Source organism: Lichenostomus cassidix, chromosome 6 (assembly GCF_008360975.1).
Source record: "Lichenostomus cassidix isolate B80296 chromosome 6, HeHo_3.0, whole genome shotgun sequence".
Lineage (NCBI taxonomy): Eukaryota > Metazoa > Chordata > Aves > Passeriformes > Meliphagidae > Lichenostomus > Lichenostomus cassidix.
Genome location: NC_139487.1, coordinates 2,624,050 through 2,650,378, shown reverse-complemented (window position 1 = coordinate 2,650,378; position 26,329 = coordinate 2,624,050). Strand labels below are relative to the sequence as shown.

The window sequence follows — 26,329 nt, the reverse complement described above, 5'->3', positions numbered from 1 at the left end:
CTGTCTTTCTTTTTAATTAAATCTAAGCAGTGCAAATAGGGCAGCCTTGGTTTTTACAGCAGCTCTCCAATTATCCTCAGAACTATATCAGTTAAAAATAGGTCAAAATCAATATTCCCTTTTCAGGACGATCCTTGCAACAAAAAAAATCTTTTGAAGGATGTTCAAAAACAAGCTGAGAGAACAAACATGAGTGAATGATGAAAAAGGAGACTGGTGCTGCCAGCACTTTGAGAGAGCCATGGGGAGTGAGCTCTGGGATCCTCCAGCTCAGGATGTGGGTTGGGAGAGGGATGAGTGCTGGAGAAAAACCCAGCCTGGGGAGGCATGGGAGCCTTTCCTGTACCTCTGCAGCAGGGTGGATGTAAACCAACCCAAGGCAATGCTTGGTGTGGATTTATCACCCTTTCCTGAGTGCCTGCTGACCTGAAAGGAGTCTGCTCCCACATCTGGGGCAGGGGATTCCTTGGAGTCATGGGAAACAAAGGCAGGAAGAGAGGAAAATGCACCAGCATATGGTTTTGACTGGATGGAAATGACTGCAGCAAACTGTGAACTCAGTTTTGTAGTAAGAACAAGCAATAAAAATAATAATAAAATATGTGTGCTTTCAGTCAGCCCTCATTTACTGCGGCGTGTCCCAAACAGACCATCTCTGTCAAGGGCTGTTTCCACAAATCTATCCAAGATCCCCAATTTTGCTCATCCTGGTTCTGATGTGACTCCATGGAGTGCAGGACTTCCCACCCAGCCCAGCAGGAGCAGCAGCAGGATCTCAGCTTGGAAGCAGGTCAAGAGCAGCAGAGCTTTTGAATCGCGGCCTGGTGGAAGGGTGTGTTTGCTGTCACATCCCATTCCCTGCACTGGCCGGAAGGACTGGACCTGCCTGTCCTCTGACACCCTGAGGGGGTGGGCAGGAGGTTCATTCATTGCTCCAATACAGATCTGAGGTTTTGAAATATCTGGAAATAGAAAGATCTTTCTAATAGGAAAAAAAAAGACTTGTTGAAGAGTCTGGTTATAAGACAGGCTAAAAAAACCTAATCTTCCCCTACGTTGCTTTTCCTTACTGTATTCACAGAATCACAGACTGGTTTGGGTTGGAAAGGACCTTAAAGCCCATGCAGTGCCACCCCTGCCATGGACAGGGACACCTTCCACTGTCCTAGGCTGCTCCAAACCCTGTCCAACCTGGCCTTGGACACTGCCAGGGATGTTGGACACCTAAATGCCCCAAAAGGCTAAAATAGAAATACCCTGTGAGTTTCTGGGGGAGTGTCTGTGTGACCTTATATTCAGAAAAGGCAACTAAATCCCACACAGCCTAAGAGATTTGAGACACTCATGACAATTCCATCTCCTGGCAGCCTTTTGCCATCACCTCTGCACAAAGATGGTCACTCTGGTCCAGGGACATTTAACTCCCAAAAATTTCAGGCCTAGTTTCAAACAATTTTCCCCAGAAGCTGGCCCAGGAATGAACCAACCTGGAATTGGCTCCAAGCAAAGCCACAGGCATTGCCCAGTATTTACAGTGCACTTATGAATCACAACTGCTCGCTGTGCTATCAGACAGATGGGAGCAGAAAGCACCTCTTGGTTGGAATCCATTATGTGCTGCTCAAAGCACACTCGGTGCAAGGCTGAGCAAAGAAAACAAACACGCCTGGGCTGCAGCAAATTGGTACAAAACACAGTGTAATAGTGCTGGCAGGCAGGAAGCAATTGCTCTGGGGCTGGGGAGCCTTAGTTATGGAACAGAGCTCGCTGCAGACGGTCCTTTGCAATTTGGGTAATTGTAATGGGAGTCAGCAGCTGCTGGGATTTGCCAATTTTAAATGTTCGTGGCCTTCTTTGAGGACTGTGCCGTGCGAATTTAGTGGATCCTGTTTGGGTTGTTCCTCTCACAGAAAGTAAAATTCCTCCTGTTTGTAAGGACACTGAGGGCTGTGACCTCGTTTTAGCAGGAGTTTGATTGCAACATCCCAGTGTCCCAGTGTGCTCCAAAAGCCAAGGGCAAGCATGGACCATGTCAAAGGCTTCATCAGCTCGTTACACACTGTAATTATATTTTCTGCACCTTACTGCCTCTGTCCCACCATGCTTCCTGAGAATATTCCCAGTTAATAGCTCAGCATTTTCCCACCCACACATCCACTGTTTCATAACAGAGCTGGAGCTGAGCAGCCAACCTGACCCTCCCTAGAAACATCTCCCCTTCCACACTCGTAATTATTGCAGCCATCAGTTGTGGGGAAAACACGACGTGCTGTGCACTGTGGGCGAGGAGAATTATGATGATAATCTGAATTTCCAACGATTAGAAATGGCCCATCCAGTAGGTCCTGTCTGATAAAGTTGCCCTCAGTGGGAGCTGCCTGGGGAGGAGACTAGCAGATGAGCCCTGGGTGTCACACAGGGATTGGGACACAAGGGAGGAGCAGATCAGGAGAACTATCTCAGGGGTAATGCAAAATCAAGTCCATTCTGAGCTGTCAGAGTCATTATCTGAGTCACTCCCTGCACCTGCAGCAGCACCAGGACAGAAGTTTCCCCATCCATACAGAAGGTTACAAAGCCATGGAAACCCAAACCCTCACTGCCAAGGCTCAGCAAACTCACCAGGAAAGAAATCATGAGGAATTCAGTAGGAACTTTGTCCACTGAGACACAAACAGAGGTGGCCACCCATTTCCCTGAACTGGAAGTCAACTCAGAACTCTTCAAGAAAGCCCATAAATTATCCTATCACTGAGAGAGGATTTCAGATGCTTTTTGTTTCCCGTCAATACAAATCTGGCTGGGCTCAGTGAGTTCTATTGAATGCACATGTATCTCCTTCAAGCCACATTTCATGCTCTCCAAACATCTCTCTCTAAATTAAATCCTTTCATATTCCTTGAAAAGCTCAGTTCTTAATTAGGAAAGAGTTCTGATTTTCCATTTTCATTAATTCATTCGATTTCAGGATTTTGAAGCCAAAGTAATTGCAACTAAGTGAAACTTACTGAAAGGCAAAAAGATACAATCAGTTTCAGACAATGAGAAAATTAAGGATTTTTTTTTGAATGCAAGGGTTGGTCTAAATCTCCTGGCTAAACTGAATTCTCGACAATGCAACAATCTCCAGAGAAGCAATGATAGATGTTTTGCTTCTCCGAGTGAACTCGGAGGGTTGGCTAGATTAATGCTAAAATCACTTAATTTATTTGGCTTAATTTATATGCTGTTCTTCACTTTCAGAGCCTCCCTCTCTCCCCCAGTCACAGTTCCAGTGCACCAGGCCTGTGCCAAGATCTCTGAGCTCAGGCTTCGTTCTCCCTAAACATCTTTCCCTATTATGTGGCTCAGATTAAATCTTCTGTGCTAATTTGTTATTGCAATCTCAGATCTGCTTCTGGATTCCAGTTCCCTCCTGCATCCCAAATGCTGGAATGCAGAGCAGGAGTGAGGGGTTGGGGTCTAATTTCCACTCTTTCAAACCACAATTTGTCTCTGATGGTCTTCTGAAGATGATGGATGAGTTATACAAAGGCAGATAAAATATTAATATTTTTTAAACTAATGAAAAGGGCGATTCCACCCCACTCTTGGGCTACTCAAGATAACTTGACAAAGTTCCCAAAGCTGTACTTCCAAGGCACATGAATCATTTTTATATCCTGGAATGTGCCCTAAGAGAAAGAAGGATCCGAAGATTTCCTAGTAAAGTAAATTATACTGAAACCTGGGGGCAGCATCTCACATTTTTCTGCTTAATTAGAAAGAGACTTTGCTCAGAGATACCCCACCTATACATCGACATTCTTGGAGAAAACAAATGACACAAAGGAGCAAATTTATCCAAGAAAGCACAATCCTAGAACAAAAACACATGTTGTGTTCTGACTGATACCCGGAGGTTTCAAGTATTAATGACCAGTATATTTCTTGCCACAAAGGCAAAGACAAAACACAGATAAAAATTCCATTACCATTAATATACACGCAAAGAAACTTGTGTACAAAAATAACTATTAATGATAAAAGGTATTCTAAGACATCTGAATTGCTTATGGAGTCCATTAGGCATCTAATTAGTCTTGGAGATAATTTAAGTATTTTCAGTTGCTATCTGAGCTTATAGAAAAGATGGTTCTTTTCACATTGCCCATTTGTTCAACAAGAATAAGCTATTAAAAAAATATTTCTAGAACAACTTCTTCCATGACATATTAGATAAACCTGTGCCTCTAAAAAAATAACCCCTGGATCAAGGTTATATAAATTGATATTAAAGCTCGGCAAAGATCTGCTTTACACTAAATCATCTAGAAATAGGACAGCCTTTCTCCATCGAAGGGCACAAGGTAAATAACTGAAGAGGAGGTAAAAACAGATAATCAATTATTTCAGTTGGTTTCAGGAGTAGTGCAGAAATTTTCAGCCCCTTAGAGAAAAACCAAAAATCAATAGAGCACAGAATTTTGAGATAACAAAGAGAGAAACATCTCAAAGGCATTTGCAACATGTGATAAAGGTATAAAGCAAAGTCTGCCGTCACCTTCAGAGTGCAAATGAACAGGAATATTCCTGAGTCTGCTCTGAACTGACTGCACTGGGGCGGGAAACAGGAAAAAATCCTGCAGAAGGCTCAGGAAACATCTCAATTTCCCACCCTCAGCCCCATGGAGCAGAGCAGCAGAACAGAACCAGCAGGAACAGAACTTTGCAGCTCAGGCCATGGATGCTGGACATGGGAAAATGGACTTGACAGGAGCTTGGGAATAACAGAAGAAAAAGCAGTGGCTCCTGCAGCTGGGAGATGGGGAACAAGTAGAGTTATAAGCTAAAAGCTTTATTTTAATTGTGCTTTATGGGACCAGACCTCCTTCCAAGGTCCTTTTGTGCAAAACCCAGGCTGGCAGAACATTCCTCCCTGAGAGAAGATTGTTTATCCACCTTCCTGGACAGCTCTCAGCTCTCAGACCCTTCAATCCTGGATTTACAGTGTTTCCCCCTCTTTTCACTCCATTATTTGCACAAGTCCTGCTCTTCTTTTGCTTCCATGCCCAAAACCAGAAGCCAGTGAATTGGCACAGCTAAGAGAGAACTGCAGCACAACACAAAACTGAACAGGACCTTTCAAAGCCACAACCTCCACCCTAAACCAAACCTCTTCAAGTAAGAAATATCCCAACCTCCATGGAATCCTGGTCCACCTCTCTGATTTCAGTGTCCACCCTTGAGGAAATAATAAAATTTAATAGACCAGAAGGCTGAACTTCTGCTGAAGAATTTTCTCTTCACCCAGTTGAGAAAGGAATGAATGTTTTAGCTGTCTATGTATTATTTAGTCTGGTTCTTAATTGTACAAAACTAATAATTACAAGAGAAAGAAAAGCTGTGGGGCACCCATTTTTCATCCTTGGCAAGGAAGTGTTCCCTATGAAGTTTCAGGTATTTAAAAATTCTGAAAAATCCAAATTTTATCCCTTGAAATGCAGAGATGACAAAGTTCGCAGAGAAGGTTTTTATGGAGCAGAGAGAACAGACTCCACTTTGCATCAAATCATAGAAAATGTGGCTTATGGGACCTCAGAGGTTGCTGCCCCATGTCAGGATCAACTACACCACTCTCATTAGCAGCTCTTTCTCTGGCTTTGCTGAAACTCCAGAGCACTCAGAGACCTTTAAGCCTCCCTTCCTCATGATATGCATGTAAATACATCCTTTTCTCATTATCTTTATTACTGAGCTCTTCCTTGCTGCCTTGTAAGGCCATTCTTCTTGTCCCTGCCAGACAGGAGCATATCTAACAGTGACACAGAGACTAATTACTGCCTCTTATTTTCCTGCAGCCATTTACATCCTGCAAGATCCATCATGTCCAGGCTCAGCCTCCTCCTCTCCAGCCTGACAGTCCCAGTTCCAGCTCCTCACCACAGCCATGGTTTCTCCAGCCATTCCTGGCTCTCCTTGCCATGTTCTCCTGGGTGAGTTATCTCTCTCATTTATTTTAATGACTGTTTTCCTTTCCAGTGATTATTCAACGAGGAGCTATTATGAAACACCTCCAGTCCCCCCGGGGCTGAGTCTCCTGTGAGATCCAATGCCTCATCTGATCCTCAGCCTCCCACCTGCACCTCTGAGTCCACTGCATTCATCACTGAGCCTTGGAATAGTTTAGGTTGGAAAATACTCTTATGATCATAGAATTTTTAGATTGGAAAAGCCCTCTGAGACCACCAAGTCCAACCATTCCCCCAGCATGGCCAAGGCCACCATGTCCCCAAGTGCCACATCCACACAGCTGTTAAATCCCTCCAGGGATGGGAACTCCATTGCACCCCACTGCTGCTCCTGAGCCATTCAACACTGCTTTTTGTTTCTCCAGAAAGCAAGGAGTCCAACCTTTCACTGAGATATGCACCTAAACTACTGAATTACCACTCCTTTACAAAAAAAACCCCAAAAAAACCAACAAAAACCCCTTAATGCTGCACTTGTTGCATATTTAAATTACATTCAACTACACAAGTGCATAAAACTTAGCTGTCATAAAATGACATATTACACCAGACTGCTGGTTTTTGTACTCCCAAGCCAGAAAATTTGGCAGAATTAAAGAGAAAGGCTTCTGGAAAGGTTCATGAGTGTTGCCATAAAGAGGAAGTGGTTCCCAGATATGGGTGCCAGTCTTGGATCCCACAGTGCCAGCAGGGCTTTGAGGCACAGGAGTCAGGCAGAGCCTTCTGGTTGGGTTAAAAGCACATCCAGGATTTTTGGAAATTTTCCTCCAGGCTCATCAACATATAAATAGAGAAGGGCTCTGCAGGGGTTCCCCCTACTGTGCTGATTTCCCGAGGTGATGAGGGAAGGAGCATTTTAGGGCCATATTGCAGCTCAAATGAGACGCCTTGATCACCAGAGACAGAAGAGTTTCAGAGAGGAGCTCGGACAACTCCTCAAGGGGAGCAAGAAAATAACATCTGAGCATTGAATAAATTGGTTCCACTTAGGGAAAGAATTAGGAAGAGCAAAGATGCCCTGTGTGTAGCCATCCCAAGGGATTCCTGAGCTGAGGGATGCTGCTTTATTCCCCTTATACAGCAAATGCAGTTTTTTACATTGACAATGTTTTTAAATAAACCTAAATTTCATGATGCATTTGATAAAAGAGCTATACCAGCTGCACCCCCCTCCACCCCATAAAACCAACTCCATCAATTTGTAGTTTGCAAATCAAAATTCTCAGATAAGAACACCTTGAAGATGCAAACTTTCCCCGAGGCTAAATACAAGTTATTTCCTGTGCCTGCAGCAAGGCTGTGACGGTGACATTGCATCAATAAACAATCTCCCTCGAATTGAAGGAGCAAATTTGTACATTCCGAGGGATGCAGAGGAACGATTTTGTGGGACAGGGAAAGGCAGCAATAAATCGCCACGACTTGATTTTATGCTGAATAAATTTCTCGCTGGCTCAGGCAGCAGCCAGCACACCGAAAGAACAGAGCATGACAACAACTTCACTGTTGTTCTTGAGGAACTTTTGAAACTCTCACTGCTCTGGCAAGGAAATATTCCTATATAATACAAGAATATAGGAGGGAAAACCGTAAAATGGCATGGTGGCTGCTGAAAAATACAAAGCACATCATGGTATTTCCAAAGAATTTGGCTTGAGTGTGATGCCAATGTCAGGAGTCAAACTGAGCTTAAGGAATATACCTTGGTAAGACCCAGCTTTGAGTTACCAGGGATGTATTGATTTTTCTTTCACTAACAAAGATAAAGATTTTACTGGAAAAACTAAGCAACATTGCCTTTGAAGCCTCCAAACAGAGAATGGACTCTTTGTCTAAACTGTTTAGTAAATAAACCTGTCAAGAATTTTCAATTTTTTTTTTTTTTTTGCACAGAAATATAAAAGTGTCTCTTTGTTACCTGCCTCAAAATAATAGAATTATAGGAAATATTGTACAGCTGCAACACACAAAAATGGGGAGCTCCACATGACACTGATTTCATCCACATGAGCCAAAATATCTGCAGCAGCTGATCCTCTTGCAATGTGAAGTTGTGTAGTGATGCCACAGATAATATCCACACTTGGAGTAGTGTCTTTATTTATTTTTACATTACGCTTTTTTTTTTTTTTCAGCGCCTCATCCTAAATTTAGAACAACTCCATCTCCATATATGAAGGTTATGGCATTGGTGAGTCCATTCCAAGGACACACTGATAAACCCTCTGCTCCTAAATGAAATTCCTCCCTAATAACCTCTCCTAGAAAAGCAGGAGCACCTGATAAGAGTTTCACTCCATGCTGTGCATCTTCCCTCTCCACTGCTTGATTTTATGATTTGATTTCAATGCCAGATCTTGCTGTGGACTGATTCAGCTGCTTTTTCCTCACAGAGTGCTGCACAAAAATTCAGAACCTGGTTTGAGAGCTGAATCTTGTGATAAGGTTGGAAGCAGAGCAGCTGTATAGGTATAGATATAGATCTCAATATGTATAGATACATGTAGAAATATAGAGAGACATATATTGATATACAGAGATATTGACATATCCACTACATTGATACAAATACAGGAAAATTCAGCATTATGGTTCTTTCTACAAAAGAAATTACTCAAATCCAGCTGTCATCCTCTCCACCTCAAACACAAAAATTCAAGGAAATTGCTAAATATTAATTCTGTGGAGACACTGAAATTAGAGCTGATTTTGGTTCTACACGTCGAGGTTTCTTTTTAAATTGGTTAATAAAAGATGCCTGGAAGTGGGATAATATTAATAAATGCAATTTTAAAAATAAATTGGTGCTTGATGATTAAATTGCACGGTTGAAAGAAGGAAAAATTTACATGTAAAAGAAAGACACATAATAGACCAAAATATTAATTATCTAAGTATTTCTTAAACTTAAAAGTGTTTTCATGTCCCTGTTGATCTCCATCAAATAAAGGTGATTGTCTAAACTTGGACTGAGTTATAGGCTCATCATACCCTATAAAAATCTCAGTTAATGTTCTTCACAACATTTACAAGATGTTTTCAAATTGCCTCCAAGTTTGCAACAGTGACAATCCTCATGCTCAGCATTGCTAACACTCCTCCTCCTTAATTCCTGGAGACCTAAAATGTTGAAAATATCTGTTCCACTCCTCAAACAACACATATGGGATTTTTCCACACATGCAAGACATCCCTCTTTCCCTCAGAACAGCAAATTCCTAATTCCTGATTCCTAAAGGTTGCACAGCCAGATCAGGAATACAAATAATCCTGTTTTAAACCAATCCAGCCCTTTTTCCCCTTTATAATCAACATCCCATGGCAGCTGGCAATACCTCACTGAGCTTGTAAGGAAAAGGAGAGTCAAATATTTTGAAATATCTTTTTGTTTCAATTGAAGCCTTTTACAACCAGAAATTAAGTAATAAATAGAAACTCAATAAAGCATGAAATGTAGTACTTTATGTTTAACTGTGGGCATTTAAATTGATTTTCGTTTCTCTCTGCAGGGTGTGCTTTGGGGCTTTGGTTGGGGTTTTTACAGATGCCACTCACTTATTCACAGGGATTTACACACCTCAACAGCTCCTCCACTAAAAACATGACATCTCTTGGCAATAAAAGGTTAAAATTCACTTTGCCCTCTGACTATAACAGAAATACCTTTGCAAGCTAATGATTGTAACAGGCTGCTCTGTTCCTGAATAAACATTCTAGGGATTTCCTGAGGTGTTGTTTTGTTTTGTCATTTCTTCTTCTTCTTCTTTTTTTTTTTCCTCTCCCGTCTTCTTAATTGAGGGAAAAGAATTTGGAGGGCACAGCCAGCTTAGATGTTATTTCAGCCAAAAAGGTGTATATGTTGTCTTTCTATACGCTTTTCAAACTGCAAAAAAAAATACATTTACACAGCTTCTGGATATTCATTTTATAGAAAAAAAAAAAAGATCTTTAAAGCTTCTCCAACTCATCTCCTTCTGCCAGCTTTCCTGGCCAACTCTTTCTTAGTAATGCCAGTAAAAGCCAAAAAAAGTCTGGTTTAAACAATGTTTCTGTCTGTTGAAAGCGAGAGAGAGGCAGTTTCTGTTGGATCCACTCGATGCAGGGATCCCACTTTTTCTCCTGGAGGGAGTGGGCAATGCTAACACAGAAATAGGCTCCGAGTTGCCTTGAGGACAAAATTACCCAGCTCCTCTTGTTGACTTTTCCTGCAGCAGATCCATTTCCAGCCCCTCCCCTCTCCTTTGACAGAGGCAGGTTCAGCATCTGCCAGGGAAACAGCCCTTTTTTGGGGCAGGAGGCTCTTGGCTGTCCCCATTCACACATCGCAGAGCTTTTGTCTCCCTGCCCTTGCCAGGAGCTGGAGCAGCTCTCCCTCAGCAGCGCTGCTTTCCCGGGACAAGATGTACCTCCCAGGGAAACAGCGAGGAGAGGTGATGGAGTGGGTGAAGCTAAAGGAAAGAATGGAACACCCCAGGGTGGGATTGCAGCCAAGATTGCTGCCCCAGGGAGCTTGGCATCCCCGGCACTGCCAGGGATGAAGTGTGCCAGAAAAGAACATCCATCAAAAATTAGCAAAAGCTGGGCATCTCAGTGAAGATCTGACCCTCCCCTCTCCAGGCAGCAGCTTTGGTCAAAAATCTTTGCTCCTGTACTCTTTTAGGTGGTCTTGGGTAATGAATACAATTCTTCTAAGTATTAAATTGTTTATAGGCTTCACTTTAAGCACACAATGCAAAATGCTACCTCAGAAGGAGGCAGAGCTGTGGCTGCCCCATTCCCAGAAGTGTTCAAGACTGGGTTGGAGCACCCTGGGATAGTGGGAGGTGTCCCTGCCCATGGCAGGGGATGGAATCAGATGGACTTGAAGATCCCTTCCACTCCAAACCATCCTGTGATTCCAGGAATCACTCCAGACAGTGATGACTGGCTGGGAAGGGCTTGGCAGGTTCACCCTAAAACGACCATTTTTATGCAGGGAATGCTCCTCAAAGGATGTGGTCAGTGGAGAGAGAAGGAGCAAACAAGGAGATGAACTCTGCCAGGGAACCACCCTGGTGGAGGAGAGGGCCAGGAGAGGAAGGGGGAACAAGGTCACGCAGCAGAAGAGAAATAAAGTTGATCCTAAGGCAGGAGACACAGCAAGGGCAGAGGAATGAGGGCAGGACTGAGGAGCACTTCATTTCCTTAGCGTGACTCCAGTTTGGAGGAAACAATAGATTCACATCCTGGAACCTGGGCAGGGGATGAAAGGGCAGAGCCGGAGATCTAAAGGGAGCTGACACATCCTGGTGTGAGACAGGAGGGACAGGAGCCCTGCTTGTGTGAGACAGGAGGGACAGGAGCCCTGCTTGTTTGGGACAGGAGGGACAGCTTGGTGTGAGACAGGAGGGACAGGAACACTCCTGGCTGCAGTGGCTGCAGAGCCACCACGTGTGTGTTTCACTGCTGGGTCAGTGTGAGCAAACACCTCAGAGCCACCAGTGCCACCAGCAGAGTTGTGGGGACACAGGGCACTAACAGCTCCAGCACATCCTTGGTCAAGTGCAGGAAAATGCTGCAGGCTCTGGCAGCAGCCCCACCACACCCCCAGTGCTCCCTGGAAATGCAGCACACACTATGCCATCCCCAGCCACTCTGAGACTGACCACTCCACCATCTCTGCCAGGCTGGAAATGGCAACATTTGGCTCCAAAAGCTCCATTTTGCTTTTTGTGTCCTTGAGGAAAGGAAGCTCACAATAGGGACACACAATTTCCACCAGACAGAAACTGAATGCAAAGTTGCTGCTGCAATATCAAAATGATACAGATAATTTTTACCTCATCTACACAAGCTTTTTTGAAAGCAGCTGGCGGAGTTTTTTGGAAGTCATTTTATTTCTAGAAAAATACCAACACCCTGAAAGCCTTTTATTGTCAAGATATTCCTGCTGCATTTAAAAAAGCCTTATTATCAATCCTAATTATTTTTTTATCAGGCTTTAAACTGCATATAACCTCTATGACTTCTCACTACTACTCTGAAAAATGAGAAATATTCCTATAGAAGAGGCAAATCAACTGGGGCTTGAGTAAATCATACTGCAATAGAATTGTAATTCAACAAGAAAGGCATCAGGCTTGTTAGCTGCAGGACTCAGTGGATTGACCAGCTAAATTTACTTCTTCACCACTAAAACATACGCTGAGAACAACTCAATTTACTGTGGCTTTCTGAAATAAGGGTCTTCATCACAAAGTATGTCAGCAGCTCATGTTTTCCCCTGCTCAGAGCACTTCAGTCCTTGGAAAAGCCCCAAGTTTTTCTGCTGTTACAAGTCCACAAAGGACATTCCAGGTACCAAGGACATTTAGTGGGAGAGAGCCTGCTCTAGTCTAGGGTTCACTCTGATTCAAGGCACTCACAATAGGAATTAAGAACAAGAGAGATTCTCCTTCTGCCTGTAGAAAAAAAATGATCACATGCTCAGAGCTGGAAAGCAAAGCATTATTTTAATCCAACACTGAAATTCATACCTTACACTCGCAAGATCTGTTGCAAGAGACGTGAAATAGCCAAGTATAAGCTAAATTAATTCAATATGAAAATGCCTCAGTACAAGCACTTTACAAACCCAGCACAAGGCAGGAACTGGGGTTTAGATTTTAATGCCACATTAAAGGGTGGCTAACATGAACTCCATCATTAAGATCAAAATATTTTTCCCCATTTTATTGCAGCGAGCATGATCTGTTTGTTTGTGGGGTTTTTTTGTTTTTTTTTTTTAAATGCCAGCCTGACAAGTTAAAAGTGGATTTCTTCAGCCCCTGGAAGATTGCTGGAGCTCAGCTCTGAGACACTACCTCATAGCTGGTGGGTCACAAGCAAGCCCTGAGCAGAGCCCCTTGCCACGAGGGCTGGCAGGGAGCTGGGTGGTACTGGGAGGCAGAGCTCACCACTATTATATCACTGGTGATCTCCCCTGGCCAACTTATGACAGAATTCCTCCAGCAGCTCAGCATGATACAAACTCATGAAGAGGAATTTCACCCCGTTGAGAGGTACAGAACCCCACAGAGTGCAGGAGGTTCTGCTGGGTTGTTAGCACAGAGCTCTGCGTTTTCTGTTCCTTAAAACACCCATCACTCCCAATAATACCTGAGCACAAAGCCTCACACAGAGCTTTGCAAACTTAACACACTGGATCACTTAAGCTCAAAACGAAATGGGCTGTTTTCTGGGATGAATCCCAGTTGCTTAACACTTCCCAGTATGCCCAAGCGACTCAGGCAGGAAATGAATCCTAGAGTATCTAGCTGAAACCAGGGCACTGATTCAGTGCAGACAGAGAAAAGAATTTTCCCCTCTCAATCACTGACACGAAGTTTTTATTGGTGGTCCCAGCTCCAGGAATTTCTCAGCCCCGGAGCTGCTGTGTGAGCTCCAGCAAGTCCCTGGAACCAGGACACACCAACATTTCTAAAAGTTGTCATGAATTAAATCATCAGCTGGATCAATTGAGGTTGAATGGGAGGAAGGGAAGGTGTTTTCCTCCTTTTGGACGAGGTAAGGTGAGAGGGGTGGCTTTGAGCTGCTTTTGCTCACAGAAATTCCCCTGGCTGCCAGAGGAGGTGCCACACTCCCTTCCCTGATTGTGTCCATGCAAAACTTGTGCTGCTTCCAAATTAAACAAGCACACAAGAGTTATTAAATAATAGAGCAGATTTGCACTAATTACTCCTCAGAGTGGCCCTACAAGGCAGGAGTATGGGCATAAGAAAAAGCAAAAGAAATATCAGATTGTTTACCAGGCTATTAAATTAATGACTTCCAGGTTATTAATTAAAGGCTCAAGGAGAGGATCTCCCAGGGAAGGTTGTGGAGGATTAGTGCTGTTCCTCTGCCTGTGCCAAGCTGCATTCCCAGCTGATGACACAGCCTATGCAGAGAGCACAGCTCTGCCTCTTATAGTCAATGCTCATGAGTCATAAAAAATACGGAGAGCACTATAAATCCTGGTTATGCCTCTCTCTCTCAAGATATGTAAAACAACCATGTAAAAGAGCAATGAAAGCTGTCCTCTCAGCCTTCAAAGCCTTGTTTAACCAGCACTGTATGATTCCCCTTAATACAATTGTCTGGAAGTCTAAACTTTGGTAATTATTTCAAATGAAAAGGAACAGCAGGAGGCTCAGTTGAAGGGAATATAAACAATTATCACTTGCACGAAGGCTATGCCAGTTATGAAATAAACTTGAATGGGTTTGCTCTTGAAAACACTGAGCTCTAAATTAATTATCTGCCATACTGAGCCCCTCAGCTGTGCATCAAACCCTGTGTGAGTCACGCAAGAGGTGCAGCAGGGAGGGGAAATGGGAACCAGCAAAGAGATCTGCCCTGGGAGGGTGAGGAGGCACAGAGTGCCCAGAGAAGCTGTGGCTCCCCCTGGATCCCTGGCAGTGTCCAAGGCCAGGCTGGAGCAGCCTGGGACAGTGGAAGGTGTCCCTGCCCATGGCAGGGGTGGCACTGGATGTTTATTATCCCTTCCCACCCAAACCATTCCATGATTCTGTCAGTCAGGTGATCTGGTTATACTGGGCCTTTCTACTGATGCCCTAATAAAGTTCCCAATAAAACTGAAACAAAACTCTGGCTAAGACACTAGGCTATGACTGACTTTGCCCCTTGTGCCAGTTTTCAGTGATGCAGGAGCAAAGATAGGCTCAGTCAAGTAAGGCCCGTTCCTGCTTGGCAGCTCCTGATGTGTTCTTGAATCTCCTGCATTATTAGGGTGGCTTTTAACAAATTTGAAGTTATTTCCTGTTCCTGCTAATGGTATTTTGGTCTCAATGGCAAAAAATCCCTATTTCAGTAGGTGTTGAATTAGGGCCTTCCAGTGAAGGCATGAAAAAAAAAAAGGCAAAAAGGTGAAAAGCATCAGTGTCATACCCAATATATGTGATAAATCTGGAGAATCATAACGATAACCAACAACTGTCAGAGCTGATGATGCTTTTATAGATAGCAGAGAATTTCACACTGAGATTCACGTAATCAGTGCCCAGAATTCCCCACAAATAATCAAGATTCTGATGTTTGCTCCTGAACACAATCCATGGCACAATGCTCAGGAATGGGGCAGGCAGGAATGCAAAAGCTGCTTCTTCAGGAGCAAAGGGAGATGCAATGCATGCTAAGCAGTGAGAAATGGTAATCCTCTGCCACTTCACATGCACAATCTTTCGAGCTGTGACAAGTGTACACTTAAAAACCAGAAGAAATATGGTCTAAATATATATTTTATAGCTGGCTTTCATCTTTATCTTCGCATTTCATTGCTAGAGTTTATATTCAAAGCATAACATAACACCAAGAAAGAAAAAAAAGAGTGTTGCTACAAGAAAAGGAACTCTGCCTTCTCATCTTTCTTTTTTCCCTTTCTTTAAAACCCTTCTTTAGGATTTCAATTTGCAGCCCTGATTTATTCCAGCCCAGGCAAAGGAAGGAAAGGATTCACACGAGCTCAGAATCTGGCCTTGAAAACTTCAGTTTGGCAAAGCAGTGTTACTGTTCAATGAATCCACTGCCCCCTCCCTCAAGGGGATAAGAATTTCTGATTTATTTGGTGTTGGAGTCATAGCTGGAAATATCCTGCATGTCTTGCCATCCTCTCTGCCCACCATGGGCATCTTTCTTTTCCCCTGCTTGTCTCTAACCCAAACAGAATTCCAATCTCTTGGGGTTGGGAAGCCACAAAACAGGAGGTCTCACTCTCTGCAGGGTGGGGGGGAGGTGGATTTTCCAATCTGTATTTATATATTGAGGTCTGTGATAGTATTTTATAAGAGTCACGTGAAGCTCACAGTGGTCCAAGGGGATTAAGGGTCTGACCCACTGACAGATACATTGTGTGCATCTACTTTCTCACAGTTAATTCCTTTAAAGAAATCACACAGCAAAATTTGCTCATTGACTTTTACATCCCCCAAATTTAAAATCAAAAGTCAAATTCACTGGGTAGTTTGAAAGCAACCTGGGCTGGCAACTTACAAACTCAAAGCAAGTTCAAGCATTTCAGGGCTTTCCAGCTCCTCAGTTGGTTTTCCAGGAACCACACTCAGCTCCAGGTCCTCAAATAACTGCCCAGGTTCAGCTGCATTCATTCCAGTTTGTCTCTGTGAATGGCAATTGTATCCTGACTGGAGCACACACAGATTAATATTGCACTTGGGCAGATACAGAGATCAGAATTACAAAAGAAGATCCATAAGCACCAAAATATGCAAAGTATCCCCCAGTAAGGAGAGCTGCACCTCACTCGCTCGTGTGCTTTCAGCAAATTCAGAGGATTAAATCATTCAAAGCTCTTGGTCCTGATTACCTCTGAGTCCTTGCAGGCACCAGCAATGGCCCTACAGATCCTGCACAGCCCAGAGCAGAGCAAACCCCACACCTGAGCGACTTGTGCCACATCCTGAGCTCTCTGTGTTTATCTGCAGAACTGATCACATCAAATCCTCACAAAAGCCTTTCCGTTTTCCAGGAACTTCATGCATTTTACAGTCTGAACCCAACCCTGGGTCCAAAGCCAGCTCTACTAATCAGTGTGTCACTCTGGGAACATGAATGTCAGCCCAGGGCTATGCCACACTGGGTTCCCCCCCTGCAGCATTCCAGCTTTTCCATGCCTGCCCTGCCAGGCAGCATTTCCCCACTGTGATGACCTTTTAAGCAGAGAAATGGAGCCAAAAGCCCCTTCATGCCCATGTGAAAGATTTCCTGCCTGGCTCCTGCCTCTCCAAGAGGAGGGATGTGCTCTGGGCTCCGGAATAACACCACTGATATTACCTGACCCGGAGCTCCTGTGCTGCAGGGATCTGGCAAACACCGAGCCCTGTGTGTCCCTAACAGGGTGTGAGGATAAAAGCTGAAGCCAAACAGATGGTCTTCTAAAAATCTTCCCTAAAGTGTTCTGTGTACTCAAACATCACTTACCCAAACTCTCATCAAACTTGGCTTGATTTGCGAGTCTCGAGCCAAGTTTGGAGGAAAAATATTCAGCTGGAAATATGTGGTGGGGGGGGAAAGAGGCTTTTTGCTGCACTTAAATAATGTAAAATGAACCAATTTTGTTCAAACCTTAGGAAAACTTAAGAAAAACAGAACCCAACCCTGGTGTGTTTGAAGCAAGCACTGAGGTGGGGGGTGGAAATCAGCAGAATGCAAAGTGCTGAGCAAATGAAAAAAGAGAAGTGGAAGGACAACCAGAGCTCTAATGTATAATGACCCATCAACACATGCTGCAATGCACACAAAATCTGAGGGAAGGAGGAAATCACATCTGCAGGGAATATGGGCAGCTATTGTTTGAAACACAGGGTGATGTTGCACAACCCTTCAGGGGCCCAATCCTGCTGCCACACACCCACAAGTGCTGCATTTTCTCCTCAGCAGCCCTGAGTATCAACTGGACACTCAAAATAGCAGCCACTAATTTTAGTAGCCTGCTCAGGGTTAGCAATTGAATATTTTATCCAGTTAATAGAAGAATTTAAGTAGGTACCGTTAAAATATTCCCACTGAAAATGATGCATTTTCTGAATTAAAAAGAAAAAAAAAAGATGCCAGGAGAAATGGTAAGAACCCCTGACTAAACAAACAGCATCACACACTTGTAAAAACATTCAGGTATTTCCATAGTAGCCTCTCTTAAGTATCTGTATTTTATTTTTCAAATGTTCTTCCCCATATAGGACGCTGATAGGACAGGTGAAAAGGCCCCAAGTTATGCTCAGGTTGGATATTAGGAAAACCTTTTTAATTGAAAAGTGGTTAAGCATTGGATCAGACTTTCCCAGGGGAGTCACCATCCCTGGATGTCTTAAAGAAATGACTGAACATGGCACTTGGTGCTGTGGTTTAATTGACATGGTGGTGCTCAAAGGATGGACTAGATGACCTTGGAGGTGTTTTCCAGCCTAAAGGATTCCATGATTCTATAAAAAGTGTTGGGATCAGCATAGGCATCTTTTAAACAAGAAAAAAGCAGCAGCATTTCTGAAATGATGCCACCATGAAATCCTGGCCTTGGTCTTGAAGAGCTTGAGCTGGGGAAAATGAAGAGAAAAATCGATCTGCCCAGGAAATGATCAGTTCTCTCCGGACACAAACCACTTAATTTACACTTAGGGAACCCCAAATTCTTTAAATGTAATTTGATTACATGGCTGAATTTAAAATTTGGGTTTGTCTCCCATGAATTTGAACTTTCTTAGGAAGCACCTAAATCATTAGATGTCCTTGAAAAAGCACATCCCAAATGTATTAAAGTAAAATCTGGTTAGAGCTAAGCAATTTTTCTTTTTTTTTTTTTCCCTCGTCAGTAAATGGAATTTTCTCACTGCTGCTGAGCAAGTCTGTGTGTTTGTGCCATTAGACAGTGTGAATTATCTCAGATTTTTCGCTCCTGCTCTGCACAGTGCACGGCATAGTCAGCCCTCAACGAGAAAGTCATTAGCTTAATAATCATTCCTGACAGATTCCAAGTGAGAGATTCCAACAGATACTGCAGTGACTCTCGGGGTAAATAAAAGGACAGTTTTATCTCCAAGAAGGGAGCGAAAGCTGCTCTAAATGATGAGTGTGCTTTCCCAGGGACTAATTGTTAAGCAGGAGTATTTACAGTTAAAGGATGGGGGAATGGGGCCATCATTGCCAGGCAATTATCTGTACACAAATAACTTTAATACTTTGGCATTTTTATAGCCACTCCATTATTTATTTTACCATATATTCTATTGCAATACCGTTCCCCTGTTACGAGTACATACTTTTTTTAACTTCATATACAATTAAAATAAAACAGAGGAACACTTGGAAACGAGTTGAAGAACAATAGATCCTATTTAGCCATCAAATACAGCAGTATTTAACTTTTGTGCTTTTGATCAATATTTATGTGACAAGCTATTCATTACTCCTCTCCTCTACCAGCGAAGCTGTTGTTCTTCCCACAGCCTGATGTGCACTTTTGTGTATTTAATTTATAAGTTTCCATGGAAAAGAAGTATTCAAAAGGGGGAAAAAAAAGTGCTGATCCAGCACGTGGATCTTTCTACCAAGCCACAAATCTTTTCTAGTGTTCATCTTAAACTGAAAGTAATTCTGGGAAACAAATTAACGATATAAATCACATTATCATTACTCACAGAAAGATACTCTGTTGTAACTCTCTCAGAGAGCTACAGTGAGTAGCTAAAAGGCCTCTCTCTATATGGGGAATGCCTGTTTCTAATTAAATGATCTAAAAATAGAGTTGCACATACATCTAGGACCAAGCCATCTGTGTTATCTCTCCAAGATAAGCCATTCTACACCCACTCTGATATCCCTTTCATCACTGCTGAGATTCAGAACTGGGACTGGCCCTTCTTTCCTATTTAGGAAGGGACAAAGGAAAAGAAAGAAAAATTTTAATCCAGCCAAGCTTTTTTTGAAAGTCAGAGCCCTTGTTTTGAAATATCTTTTCACACCTACTTGTGTCAATCAGCAGTGTGGTCCATAGCCATGTCCTGCAAGCAGTGGCAGTTGTCAAGCAGGATTATTCCATGAAACATTTTCCCAATCCAGTAAGGAAAGCTGTTTCTAATTGGCTCTCTGGGCTTTTTACATGGTTTTTGTGTAGTGCTTTTTGCTTGGGTTTTTTCCTTTTTTTTTTTAGCTATTTAAAAACGTCACTTTTTCTCCCTCCTCAGTCTGATAATTAAAACAACATAAAAAGTGAGCTGGAATCAAACTGGACCTCAATTAAGAGGTTGGGTAAAAAATTCCCATGACAGAATCTCAAGCAATGAGATTATTATTGTTGTTATTATTATTATTATTTCACTTTAAACTTTCATTTCTGCCATCAGAAAGAAGAATGCACCTCTGTAGGAAAAAGGCATTCATTTCAACCAGAGACCTTATCCATTTCTTAAATTAAATAAGCAACAATTTTAGATATCTGGCAACAACAGCATAAAAAACCTCTTATAACCTATGTGACAAACGGGCATTGAAATCTCCCTACAACTTTTAAATGGTTATACACCTCAGAACAAAATACTAGGCAAAATGAAGACTAACCTTTGAGTAAATTCCATTTGCTGGTCTCCACTGTTCTCCATTCAAGAGGAAGGGAACTGTTATCTCATAATCTTTGGCCTGGTCCTTTGATATCTGCAGCCTCCAGGATTCCACTTTGCTGTCCACATTCTCACCTAAGGACAGGGAGAAGCACTTCAGGTTAGTTGGGAAGAGCATCTGACAAGGTGAACCTTGTTATTTAAGGGACTTGGCAGCATATTTGAAAAGGAAATAATTCAGGAAAAGGATTAAACATTAAACCACCGTGGGCTCGTAATGTCAGTGTCAAAACCTACACAAATTTCAAAGAGAGATGGGGTTCAGGGGGGAAGTTGGAGGTTGATTAGAAGACAAAGACTGCACAAAAAAAGCAGAGATACCAGGATGCAAGGATATCATCATAAAGGATTCACATTCTCATTAGTGGGGAAAAAAAAAAGGTCTGGAAGGGAATATAAACTCTCATTGAAATAACACTCTACTCCTACACAGGCAGATGACTTCAATTCATACCACCAGGTCAAAAAGCTGTTTGCATGCAGCATTTATCAAGTGTTTTTCCTCTCCCTAAATACACTAATGGCATTGTGCCTGTCAAGGCAGAGCCCTAAAACCAATAGCACAGGACAAGAGCTGGAAAAATAATTGAGAATAAATCAAACAGAAGATAGGGATGGCTTCCTGGTGCCACAGGAGAGTCAAAACACTGGTGGGGTTTTGCCACACTCTCTGTGCTCACCAGATGCTCTCTGAGGATCAAGAGTTATATTCTGAGCAGAATTACCCCCATTTAGTCACTGTTAGAAGTAGCTTAAAAACATCTATGCTGTCATTATGGTTAAGCCAACGTGAGCAGAAGGAAAGTCTGGTATTTTCCAACAGGCTTTTAAAAATATGACACCTTGTCTAAAACACAAAAAAAAACCCCCGAAAAAAAAACTCAAAAGAAGAAAAAAAACAAAACAAAACCGAACCAAAAAACCCAACCCACAGGATAAAAGGATGAAATATATTGGAGAGAGGAAAGTTGTTTATTAGACAGACTTCTTACACCCCTTTAACGCAGCCCAAGTGACAGAGGGCTGGGAGGACACAGTGTCAGTCCTTAGAAGAAATGATCCAAACCTGGCCCACGATTTGGTTCATCCCTGGGGAGGCACATGAGACACCATCTCATCAGCCTGGGAGGGTCTAGACAGAACCTCAACCCCTTTATTCTCATTATCAGGCAGGAAGCTCCCTGTTCAGGACGGGAATTTATGAAGCATATCTCAGCAAAATGAGAAAAGTTTGGCTCCAGCCCTGCTCTCCTTTCTCCTTGGCTCACTAGAGCAATCTCAACCACACCAATTAAATGACTCAGGCCCTTCTGTTATTTTGTAGGATTTGCAATCTGAAAGTTTCATGAGATCTAAGTTTTCAGAACCCCGTGGAGGATCCTTATCCTCCCATGGATGCTTTGTCTGCATGGCTTCCACGGAGTCTGACACCATGGAGCTGCCATGGTGATATCAGGAAGCATCAAAGTCTCTCTGATACTCCTCCATGTGCCTTTCTTGTTAATTCTGCAAAGCATGAACTTCACAGCATTACCCGAAGCAGAAGAAAAAAGGGAGGGATCAGCATTTGTGCACAGATGTGTTATCCTCTAAATAGACAGCCTGGCCCGAAAGTGCAGCAGCTATAAAAATACAAAGGGAAAGGGAAGAAAATCCACACAAAGTGTGGTTCAATTTTGCCACTCCTACTTCTCTTCCATCCCAATGAAGTGATGCTCGTGGTGCATAACAATGTAAAGCTACAATGAGCGAATTTAATCTTCCACACGTGCTTATTTATCTGCTGAAAACGCTCATTGTGCAGAAGTGTTGATAGTCTGGAGACAGACATCAAGACAGGTTTATAGGCAGCAGTTATATCTTTATTGGAAAAGATAATTTATTTTGGGGGGAAACAAAGCAGACAAGCTCTAGGGTTTGCAAACTCTTCTGAAGCCACAGCATTTATAAAACACGAGATCAATTTCTGTCTAGTTGCTTTCCCTGAGCCAGATACTTGGCTGCTTATCTGAATGTTTTTATTTAAATTATTGGGTGTGATAAAAATCACAGCTTCCTGAGGAAGGCAGAGGAAGCACTGCAGCCCAATTTTGGGCCTCATTCTGGAGAGAATTTGGGCACATGCATTGTGCACTTGCTTAACTCCCAGCTGCCCTCAGTGAGATAATAAGCATGGCACAGTGTCTTTTGTATATCAAATAATGGTTTTCCCACAAAATTTCATTATATTTATGGTCTGGGTATATTTCTGAAAGACTACAAAATAAGGAAACCTGTATAGCTGATAAATAAATTCTAGCCCAGTCTTTAAATTAAAAAAAAAAAGAAGTGTGGGGAAGATAAATAAAAGGTAAAGCCTTTAAACAGGTTTCTGCAGCCTGATTGCAAAGCTTAGAATAAAAATAAAAGAATATGGGGGAGAAAATAAGGGATCATAGCCAAGGAAGAGCAACCCACATTTATCCATCTGAGTGGGAAAGATCTGAATGGTGACTGAGCAACGGGACACAGACATGGGGAGAGGAAGAGTCTAAATATGGAGAAAAGCCCACAAAAAATGTAAGGACGGAGTCAGGCCAAAAAAATAAAGCAGGAATAGTGCAGAAAACTTTGATAAATGGGACAAAAGCAGGTGGTACAAAGGTGAGATAGCGCCTGACAACCTCGGAGAGCCTTGGGCCTGCGCGGCCTTCAGCTCAACTGGAGTCAGCAAGGAATTTATCCTAGCCAGGCATCTTTCAGCCAGTCCCTCACACAGCACTTGAACAAAACACATTCCCAGCTTTCTCCTGTTGGGTTTGGGTCACCCAACCCCAGCAGCAGAACCCCAGCCCTCCAGAGAGCATCCCGGGGGCAGCAGGATGGGCCTGGCTGGATAGGCCCGGCCATTTTCCCTCAGGAAGGGTTTCCCTCACCCCAAACACATCCCCAAAGGTTTCCATCACCCCAAACACATCCCCAAAGGTTTCCATCACCCCAAACACATCCCCAAAGGTTTCCATTGCCCCAAACACATCCCCAAGGGTTTCCATCACCCCAAACACATCCCCAAAGGTTTCCATCACCCCAAACACATCCCAGCACACCCAGGGCTGCAGTTCCTCACACACACTGACGTGCTGGTATTTCCTCCCTGCCACTCTTCAGCTCCTTTCCCCAGTTTCAGGAGGATTTTTCTGAAGCTGAACCATTAGGGTTGTTTGTGTTACATTAATAATGAGGCCTCTTCTCTACAGGGACTCTTGGTTGTACAGCAATATAAATAGTGTAATAATTGAAATCAGAGAATTGAAATTTCGGTAATGCGTCATGAGAGGAGAAGGAAATCAGGCCATCTGCAATACCAGCAAGTTATATTAGACCCAGGTTTGCTATCTTTTGTGTCACATGCACCTACTTATTCACCTACTTATTTTCCATTTCAGTGAAATTCTGTCCAGCTCTTCCTGACGCAAGCTCGTCTCCCACTTTTTCACATGAAAAACTTCACAGTTGTGTCTATCTGTTTTCTATTTTCAGCCTGCACTGAAGGTAATGCTTTTGATCCACAAGCAGCCCACAAGCTGATGCAGAGCCCTTTATTCTTTTTTCCCCCCCAGTAATATAAAAGCTACTTTGTACAAATAGCGAGACGAGTAGATGTTACCTGTCAGTGACTTTTGTGTGGCTTAAATATTTTTCATCTGCCATGTACTTCTACAACTTTTCTGCTTTGCACACTATCATACAAGGACTTGTTGGCAAAGAAGTTAAGAATGGTTTTCATCTTTTTTTCTTTGTATTTCAGTTCCTCCAAGCTCGGTGCAAAATAAACTCCAAGCATGTGATGTGACATCTTTGCTTAGTGGCCACTGCCTCCTGAAAAAGCCCAGACACTCTCCAGATTTGCATTTACTTAAAATTAATAAGCTTTGGCTGAGGCAGGGCAATTTATTTGTCCTCATGATAAGCAAAGAGGTGAATGCTCCCAGTGCTGAGTAGCTCTGGAGAAAATGGGATTAAGTGGAAGGAAAATAAAGATGTCCCACCAAATGCACACCCCAACCCTCCTGCCAGTGCTGGTTGTGCTCCCCTAGCATGGAGCAGGACAGGAATCAGACCTGGGCTGGTTTATAAACATCATCCATCTCTTACACACAGATTTACAGAAGAGTCAACGGTGATGCTGAGCTTCCTTCCCGTTATGGATGGGCACAGTCTTGTCCCACACAGAATAACAAACATGGTTCAGAGAATCCCAGGATGGTTTGGGTTGGAAAGGATCTTAAAGCTCATCCCATTCCAGCCCTGCCATGGCAGGGACACCTTCCACTGTCCCAGGCTGCTCCAAGACCTGTCCAACCTGGCCTTGGACACTGCCAGGGGTCCAGGGGCAGCCACAGCTTCTCTGGGCAATCCTGCAATACCCTCCCAGGGAACAATTCCTTCCCAATATCTAACCTAAATAGATAGGTTAAGATGCCTCAATTTAAGGCCATTCCCCTTGTCCTGTCATGCAAGACCTTTGTCCCCAGTCCCTCTCTATCTCTCCTGGAGCACCTCTAGGCACTTGAAAGAGCTCTGAGGACTTGCTGGAGTCTTCTCGTCTTTAGGCTGAACACCCTCGGCTCTCCCAGCTTGTCCTCAGAGGAGAGACACTCCAGCATTCCATTCTAGGACTCTCAGAGCCCCAGAGCCTCACAAAAGCCCAGCCCAGCCCAAGGTCCCAGTGGTGCTGTGGGATGTCCATCTCCATCCCAGAGTGGAGCTCTGTCCCCAAACACCCCTCATGGCACCCCCTGCACTTTCTGCTGAGCTGTGACAATTACAGAAGTGAGGGAATAAAAAAGGCTAACTTAAATTATGTTAAATTATCTTTGTGCTACAATTTTGAACCTGTTTGCAGTACAAAAGGTAAGTCACAGCCTGTCCTCATTTTCCTCTGCAACAAAACACCCAATGCACTGGAATAATCTTAGGATTGAAAAGAATAATAGAACAGAGTGATCATTCTGCAAACTGCAATCAGCTAAGGGCAGTGCTCTGTGCCATAGGGCTTTGGCAATGCCCTGCAAGTCAGGAAGGGCATCCTTTATCCATTTCCCTCCTCATTTTCTTCAGCTTCCTCCGCTTAATTACAAGTTTGTGGGATCCCTGACCTGGATGGGTCATTGCTGGCTATGGAGGAAGGGATTTACACCTGGCTGCATGCAGCACTCACTCAAACATTGGTAGTGGGTTTGTGGCAGAATCCTGATGCACCCTCAGAGGGGCCCAGCAGATGGGAAAGAGTTTTATCCCCCCATCAGCCTCTTTTCTCTCATTTGGGATGATTCTTCTATCACCTTCAAACTCAAAATAGAACTTTTGAATCCAAAATTCCCAAGCTTATACACTGACAGAGCAGGACCAAGTCTCGGCCTTCAAGATGGAGGCAAACTTAGGAAATTTAAGGAAGGGGTGAAACAGGGTAAGAATTGGAAGCTGCCCACAAACACAAATCCACAGCCAGGTGAGGGAAGGGTTTTACCATGGTTAAGTAAGAAAATATATTTGTATCAGTCCTAATATTTTTATCAGCAGCCTTTACTCAAGCATCCTCTGGAAATCCAATACTTGGAGTTAGGAGATGACAGCACAGATAAGGACAGGAATAATACAAATAATCCAATATCTTGCAGGCTGGAGCAAGGGGTTGAAACCAAGGAGCACAGAATGGAGGCTTCTTCCCATGGGGACCACTAAGATTTCTGCTGTAACAATTCCTCTTCAAAGCAGGTGACACCAGAATGACCCACACATGGTATTGAGGATAACACAATAAAGCTGCATCAAAAGAGTTGTTTCCAGGGAATAGCAAAGATCCAAGTTTCTCCTGGGAGTTGGTGAGAGAAGCACATCTGGAATGCTGGGAGCATTTCTCCTCACCTGCATTCACAAAAGATGAATTGATTCTGGAGCTGGTGGGTTGGAAGGGCTGCCAGGGAGAGCAGGGAAGTGGAAAGACTGAATTACAAGTAGGGAACTAAAAGAATTATTTTACATAATCTAGAAAACCAAAGATGACAGGACCCATGATTGTCCCTTAGCTTTATATGCCTCTTGGTATTTATCTTGCCAGTGCTGATATATTTATAGGTGGCAGGAGGATAAAGTGCCAATACATAAAGTAAG

General features: G+C 43.2%; 1 protein-coding gene across 1 annotated transcript in view; it reads right to left on the bottom strand.

Annotated features, from left to right (window-relative positions):
- ADAM12 (ADAM metallopeptidase domain 12) overlaps window positions 1-26,329 on the bottom strand; it is a 164,996-nt gene that overhangs the window by 128,401 nt on the left and 10,266 nt on the right. The window contains exon 2 of the mRNA XM_085064614.1: window positions 20,118-20,251. Within this exon, the coding sequence (XP_084920740.1) occupies window positions 20,118-20,251 (134 nt within the window). The remainder of the gene's footprint in view (window positions 1-20,117; window positions 20,252-26,329) is intronic.